Raw genomic sequence first — 7,986 nt, forward strand, 5'->3', positions numbered from 1 at the left:
TCGTGTCGGAAGAAGGGCAGCTTCCTTATGTGGAAAACGCCATCAAAGGATACGAGGCGGTGGCAGGAGCAAAGGTTAACCAGGACAAGTCAGTCGGCTTGCAACTCGGCATCTGGAGGGACGAGACGATGTCGTCCAATAACGTCATGGAGCGTTGGACGGAAGGCCCGGTTAAGTTGACTGAAACAAGTAAAAGAAAAAAAGAATATATATATTCATAAAAAAAATACAATCAACTTGTTAGAATTACAACCAATATTCATGTGAAATTACTCCCTGTTATCTTAAATAGTACATAAGATTATAAGTTCCGAGATAAACTCGGATTCCCATAACAGAATTTGCTAATTGAAGTTTTGCCGCCCACATTAACAATTCTTTTGGTATTTTTTCCTATTTCTCTCAAATTTCCTGTGTTACAAGTCATGTCATGTGACTCAAAAAGTAGTGTTAAACACTAATATAAAACTAACAATAAACGTGTCATTGTAGACTTAAAATTTATATCACAGCTATAAATCAGAAATTCATGTTGAGAATGTATGCTTACGATTTGTATATACAACATACGGCAGCTGTATGGTGCGAAACGCAAACTTTGGAAGATTTTACAACACTAACTATTTTCTTCTTTATCAAAAAAAAAAAAAAGGTATTTCAGCTCACATTCAGGATTTCAAGGTAAGTTACATATGTAGAAGCAAATTTAGAATTGTACTTTCTTATATATTTTTCTTAAATGTGACATAAAGAACTGTTATAATGTCTTTCGGAATATATTTCCCTTGTAATTATTCTACACTTTCATCACATCGAGAATATCAAATATATTTTGCATAAAATTACACTTTTTCTCATAGGAGGAATATGACTTTTAAATAATTCAAATAATTATTCAAATATTTATTATTATAATTTAAGTTACATCAGTGATTAATTAAAAAAAAAAACGTGATCAGAATATAACCTATTCGTGGCCGTTACATCTACTATTTTTTTCCTTCTTATCTAATGATTTATGAAATAACATGATATTAGGAAGATTTGGTTGATATTTCTAGCAGGTCCAGTAAAACGTGTAGGCTCCCTACTTAGCATGTCATGTGATCTTTGTGTTCTTCTTCCTGATTGCTATCGTAATGTTTCGTAGTTGCAGTTGTACCAACAATAATCCTCACACCGAAAATTCATTTCTTTGAAAATTGATCTTTTGTTAGAATTGTGCGCAACTCATGCATTTCTTTTATAACTTTTCCCGCCAGAGATTGAACCAGGGATTCGCGTTTTCGCACAACAACGACCTAGTTACTGGCACATAGATTACTTTGCTACGCATATAATACTTTCTATATGAATATATTCTTATGCATGTATACATGGGTATAGGTGCGTATATTCATGTAACTATGAATGCATCTGTCTATCTGTATACATGTCTACTTATGTGTATGAATATATGTGTAATTGCGATTGTGGAGGTGCAATGGCCCAGTGGTTAGGGCAGCGGACTCGCGGTCATAGGACCGCTGTTTCGTTTCCTAGACCAGGCGTTGTGTGTGTTTATTGAGCGAAAACACCTAAAGCTCTACGAGGCTCCGGCAGGGGATGGTGGCGAACCCTGCTGTAATCTACCACCACAACTTTCTTTTACTTCCTGTTTCTGTTGTGCCTGTATTTCAAAGGGACCAGCCTTGTCACACTGTGTCACGTTGAATATCCCCGAGAACTACGTTAAGAGTACACGTGTCTGTGGAGTGCTCAGCCACTTGCACATTAATTTCACGAGCAGGCTGTTCCGTTGATCGGATCAACTGGAACCCTCGACGTCGTAAGCGACGGAGTACCAACAACAACTGATAGCTGCTCTACTTTCGTCTGTTTTGTAACAACGCTTTCAGAATATATATCCAATCTCCCGCCGAAGTCGACTTTGCCTTACATTCTATCGAGGTCGATAACTTTAGTACCAGTTGCGTACTGGGCCGATCTAATCGACTGGCCCCCTCCCCCAAAATTTTGAACCTTATGCCTAAAGCAGAAAAGAATATTAATTACTAAGCAAAGTAGACATTCTGTTCATTATTCTGTTGTAACACGCGACTCTAAACAAAGTACAATACGTGCTTCTATATATCGTGCAAAGCATTATAACTTCTCTCAACATCAACATAATACTCCAGTATTCTGGGTAGGCCACTGTGATATACATGTAATCCTGTATTTTACACGTAATAACAGAGCCGACCACTGAAATATGAGATACAAAGTATATGCAGGAGGCGATCACCAGCCACATATTTGAATGTTAATATTGTTTAAATGATTGGTTTTTCGTAGGAATTACTTTTGCAACAATAAGAAAGAAATGCCGAATATAATGAGACATTTTATTTATGCTTCTTTACTAACAGATGTATACATTGGTGGTAACTTTGTTCCTCCTTATCCTTCCAAAATGTCTTACGCTTGGTCCACTTGGTAAGTTTCAATATTCTTACGTTTTCATCTATTGCGCCGAACACGATGGATGTATACGGTCCTGATATAACCCCCTTAAAAGTTCCATTTCTTTCCACGCAACATATAAAACACGTTTTCCTTATATCCATGAAAATTTTCACCTGTCTTAGTTGCAGGTCGGTAAACGTCTTATATCATCAAACATTTCAAGGAATAGTTGATAACTTATCAATCCCCACTACGTAAATTTCTAAAATAAAATTAAGAACTGTAATTAACAAAAGAAAAAAAAAGAACTTCTTTGTTCTTTTGTGTGATTACCACGTTTTAATATTTACCACGTTTTTAATGTTTAAAGAAATGAATGAAAATACTAAGCGAAGTTGATAGGAAAATACAAGGAGTCAGTATTGGCTGCTCTGCTGGCCTCTGCTGGCCTCTGCTCATGCGCGCTTTCGTCATTCACACGAATACGACACTTACTGAGATCTAACGTTGAAATATATTTGAAGGAATTTAATTCAAGTAGAATTTATACTAATCCACCTCTTCAAAAAGGAAAATAACCTATGTTTTTTAGCCTTCAGAAATGTATTTCCTTTACAGAATGTAGCGATTGTTTCTATCAAGCAAAATGCTTTTGTACCGGAGAACATACGCTTATACATCCATCGATGGAGGAATGTAACGAAATATCATGTCTCAACGATGACATGAAAACGATAAGAAGCTGTAAGTAAAAATCAGTAATTAATATATATATATATATATATACTTTCTTCACATTTTTCATATCAGACGCGTTATCTATATGTTCTTATGCGTAAATACTTACATATTTAATGAATAATGTGACTTATGCTACCAGTTTTTAGGTTCGTTCCTGTAGCGTGTTCTAATTTTATGAATGAAAATATATTGATCTTGCTTTGTAATATTCATAGCACATAGGGAATTAATTATGGATGTAAGTGGATTGAATTATGATGAGGAGAGAAAATGTATTGGGATTAACGGTGTAATATGATGAATATATATATATATATATATATATATATATATATATATATATCAATTTAAATAAGAGCCATAACGCAATCCATAGTAAAACTTGTTTAATAACCTATGCACATTTCAATGCATTATCCCGACTCACTCTTGTCTGAGATAAGAATATGGGGTCTTGCCTCTCTTCAGGTCAAGTTACATTAATTCACAGCAGACAGCAAACAACAGACAACGTTAATAGTTGTCCTTAAATTATATGTGGAAAAAGAGTAATAATCAGGTTATATTTTGCTACGTTGATAACAGGTACAATATTTGTAGCAAATATTTGGTAGAGATCTAAATATACATATATATATATATATGTATTGTGGTGAAAGAGTACAGCAGGGTTCGCCACCATCCCCTGCCGGAGCCTCGTGGAGCTTTAGGTGTTTTCGCTCAATAAACACCCACAACGCCCGGTCTGGGAATCGAAACAGCGATCCTATGACCGCGAGTCCGCTGCCCTAACCACTGGGCCATTGCGCCTCCACAGAGAATGTAAAGAAAACTTAAATAAATGACAAGGGATCATGAAATCAATATAATGACCGTCGTTATTTTGCAACTATTTCTCAAATAAAATATAATTCACTCATAATGGAATAGTTGTGTATCACTCTATAGCTTCATCTATGCTTCAAAATGATGTGCACTTTCATTTGTTAAAGCATTTATATATTCACAGAAGTCTTGTCTTCCCAAATAAAACTGCTGTTCATTGTTGATGTTATATTGTGACACAGTGACATGTGAAGCCACAGCGTCCTATTGCAGTAACGGCTGGAAGCTAGAGAAGGTCATTTTCTAATTCCATGCCCTTTTCTCATTCATTTAAGTTTTATTAATGTAAGTTTCAGTCATTAGACTGCGGCCATGCTAGAGCACGGTCTTAAATTTTTAGTCGAATGAATTAACTGTAGTACATAAGTTTTTTTTTTAGCGTAGTACTTATTCAATTGTGGAGGCGCAATGGCCCAGTGGTTAGGGCAGCGGACTCGCGGTCACAGGATCGCGATTTCGATTCCCAGACCGGGCGTTGTGAGAGTTTATTGAGCGAAAACACCTAAAGCTCCACGAGGCTCCGGCAGGGGATGGTGGCGAACCCTGCTGTACCCTTTCACCACAATTTTCTCTCACTCTTACTTCCTGTTTCTGCTGTGCCTGTAATTCAAAGGGTCAGCCTTGTCACACTGTGTCACGCTGAATATCCCCCAAGAACTACGTTATGAGTACACGTGTCTGTGGAGTGCTCAGCCACTTGCACGTTAATTTCACGAGTAGGCTGTTCCGTTGATCGGATCAACTGGAACCCTTGATGTCGTAAGCGACGGAGTGCCTTTTTTAAACTTATTCTATCGGCCTCTTTAATCGAAACGCTAAGTTACGTGGATGTATGTACCTTAACACCGGTTACTAACACCAACATCGATTGTAAACACACAAACACCGGTTGCTGAAGGAAGAATAAACACACGCACGCACATAGATTTATAAATGCGTATTTATACGAGAGGCTTCTTTCAGTTTCCGTCTACCAAATCCACTCACAAGGCTTTGGTCGGCCTGTGGCTATAGTTGAAGACACTTGCCCAAGCAACTCCTGCGCCTATTATAATATATATATATATATATATATATATATATATATATATATATATATATATATATACATATATATATATATATAAATATATATATATATATATATATATATATATATATATATAGATAATTACTTTATCTTCAGTTTGCAAAGACACTGAAGGACAATGTTTGGGCTCTAAAGAATTTGCGTTTGGTACCTATAACTTTCGTTGTGTAAAACTTTACTGCCAAATAAAAGGAGACGAGGGCGGCACGTTACTGTATGATCAAGGTATGTTGCTTCGAATATTTTATTCCCCTCTCATTTCGCATAATTTTTTTGTCTGTCCAATAAATGTTTATTATATATATATATGGTATCAACAGTGGCGGTGATTGTGGTGGTGGTGGCAGTGGTGGTGGTGGTCATTTTGATGATGTTAGTAGTAGTAGTAGTAGTAGTAGTAGTAGTAGTAGTAGTAGTAGTAGTAGTAGTAGTAGTTGTAGTTGTAGTAGTAGTAAAATGCAGTCCATTCAGTGGCATATAAATATCTTTTAAATAAACGCAGAAATGACACATGAGCTACTATAAGTTTCAGCCCCTGGAAAGTACTATGATCAGACAGTATATCTATGATTATTGTTCTATGTAAGCATGAAACTTAGAGGAGCTTTTATGTGTGCGTGTGTGCGTGCGTGCGTGTGTGTGTTTAGCGTAGCAAGATTCAAATGTTAAGATGTTCAATATTATTTGGAGTGTGGTTTGTAAAATAAATGATTCTTACAAATTTAATGGTTTTGGACATCATATTTGCTTCGACGTATCTCTATTCCTCATCTTCCGTTGATGTCAATGTATGTTTATATGAACCAAAAACTCAAAATATTCAGATGATGAACACCCACATATAAGTATATTGATATTTATATATTTACAATATAAATAAATTTACATAGAATACAAAAATACAGAAAGATAAGGGGAGAAGTCATGGTATTTTACGTCCGACATATATTTTGGGGAGATCAGAGTTACGTAATAGTTGTAATATTCAAACTTGGCAGATAGATTGTGCAAAAATTCAAGGCTATGCAAACATTATAGGATGAATATAAACATTACCCTAACGCCGGCAACCTTCGTCAAGGTGGAAAGATCGGCAGTCAGCAGTTCACATTAGTATGCTAGAAATATTTCAAGTACAATCTACTGAACTGCTCTTTACAAATCTTTATATATATCTGTATCCTTGTGGTGGCACTCCGTCGGTTACAACGACGAGGGTTCCAGTTGATCTGATCAAGGGAACAGCCTGCCCGTGAAATTAAAGTGGCTGAGCACTGAACAGACACGTGTACCCTTAACGTAGTTCTCGGGGAGATTCAGCGTGACACAGAGTGTGACGAGGCTGGCCCCTTCGAAATACAGGCACAACAGAAACAGGAAGAAAGAGTGAGAGAAAGTTGTGGTGAAAGAGTACAGCAGGGTTCGCCACCACCTCCTACTGGAGCCTCATGGAGCTTTAGGCGTTTTCGCTCATTAAACGCTCACAACACCGTGTCTGGGAATCGAAACGGCGACCCCACGACCGCGAGTCCCCTACCCTAACCACTGGGCCATTGCGCCTCCACTTGTATGTTTATACATGAGTGTTCATCTTCCGAATAATTTCAGTTTTTGTTTTTCTCTATACATTTACATGTATTTGTTTGCATGTTATTTCATGTAGCCCAAGCGTGTTTATCTGCATTATTATCTATTCATGTAAGTATATACATATACACGCACGTATACATACATACATACATACATACATACATACATTCGTACGTACGTACGTACATACATTCATACATACATGCATACATACATACATACATACATACATTCATACATACATAATACATACATACATACATACATATATATATATATATATATATATATATATATATATATATATATATATATATATATATATATATAATACATATGTACATCAATGTATGAATGTATGTACATGTGTGTGTGGTGTGTGTGTGAGTGTTTTTATGAGTGTATATGTGTATGAGTGGATGTGTGCATGCACGAATGAGTGCTACCTTTTGCAAATATATTGTCGTATTTTAATGATAATACTGCTTTCTATATTTCACCTATATATTTTAATCCAGGCATTCTACTAATGTTCTGAAAATTCTAAGAAACTTATAGGAGTTACTATTTTTTTTTTACCAAATTCAAACAAAAATTCGATACAATTTTCTATTAACAAATAATGCCTTCTGTTACAGTTTGCAGAGTAGATAAAAATTTTGCGGAGGGAGACTACGCGGTCTATGAAAATCGATTTGAATGCTAAACAGAAATTTCATATTTAGCATTCTTTAATCTCTATACTATTAACAGAATAAATATGAAGAAAGTATAATGTGGTGTGGAAATTATTGTTATTATACATGCTATAAATATTGACTTTTGACTTACTCTTTCCTGTTGTTATACATATACAGTCTTCTGTTTTAACGTGAAAGGATGCTGTATATTTTTTATATTGATTGCATAATCTAGCATTCGTATACTAATATTTATACACTAACGTATTAGCACACACATATGTGTGTATATATATATAATAACATAAATAATATATAACTATATGCATCTATGTATACATATATATGTACATGCCTACATATATATGTATACATAGATGCATATATGGGTACAGGACGTCACAAAAATGTTAGACACGATGAGAAACGAAAGCATAAAGACGAAGACAGAAAACGAACATTTTTTCGAACAACGAAAAAAACAGAGAAACGAGACATGCAACATAAAGAGTATAACCCTTCTTCAGTTGTCCCTGTTCCATCTACTCCGCG

At 35.5% G+C, this 7,986-nt stretch overlaps 1 protein-coding gene across 2 annotated transcripts; it reads left to right on the forward strand.

The window, feature by feature from the left end:
* The first annotated feature begins 515 nt into the window (after positions 1 to 515).
* On the forward strand, positions 516 to 7,529 carry LOC128248058 (uncharacterized). Of its 2 annotated transcripts, XM_052968449.2 has the most exons (5): positions 519 to 681; positions 2,412 to 2,478; positions 3,067 to 3,192; positions 5,261 to 5,389; positions 7,393 to 7,529. In XM_052968449.2, the coding sequence occupies exons 1-5, from the start codon at positions 580 to 582 to the stop codon at positions 7,458 to 7,460; spliced, it is 492 nt and encodes a 163-aa protein (XP_052824409.1). In that variant the 5' UTR covers positions 519 to 579; the 3' UTR covers positions 7,461 to 7,529. The 2 variants fall into 2 exon arrangements, with proteins under 2 accessions (XP_089209385.1, XP_052824409.1); XM_089353259.1 differs by lacking the exon at positions 5,261 to 5,389 and having other exon boundaries at positions 516 to 681.
* The last annotated feature ends 457 nt before the right edge of the window (positions 7,530 to 7,986 follow it).

The sequence above is a fragment of the Octopus bimaculoides genome, chromosome 6 (assembly GCF_046866305.1).
Source record: "Octopus bimaculoides isolate indiv1 chromosome 6, ASM4686630v1, whole genome shotgun sequence".
NCBI classification, from domain to species: domain Eukaryota; kingdom Metazoa; phylum Mollusca; class Cephalopoda; order Octopoda; family Octopodidae; genus Octopus; species Octopus bimaculoides.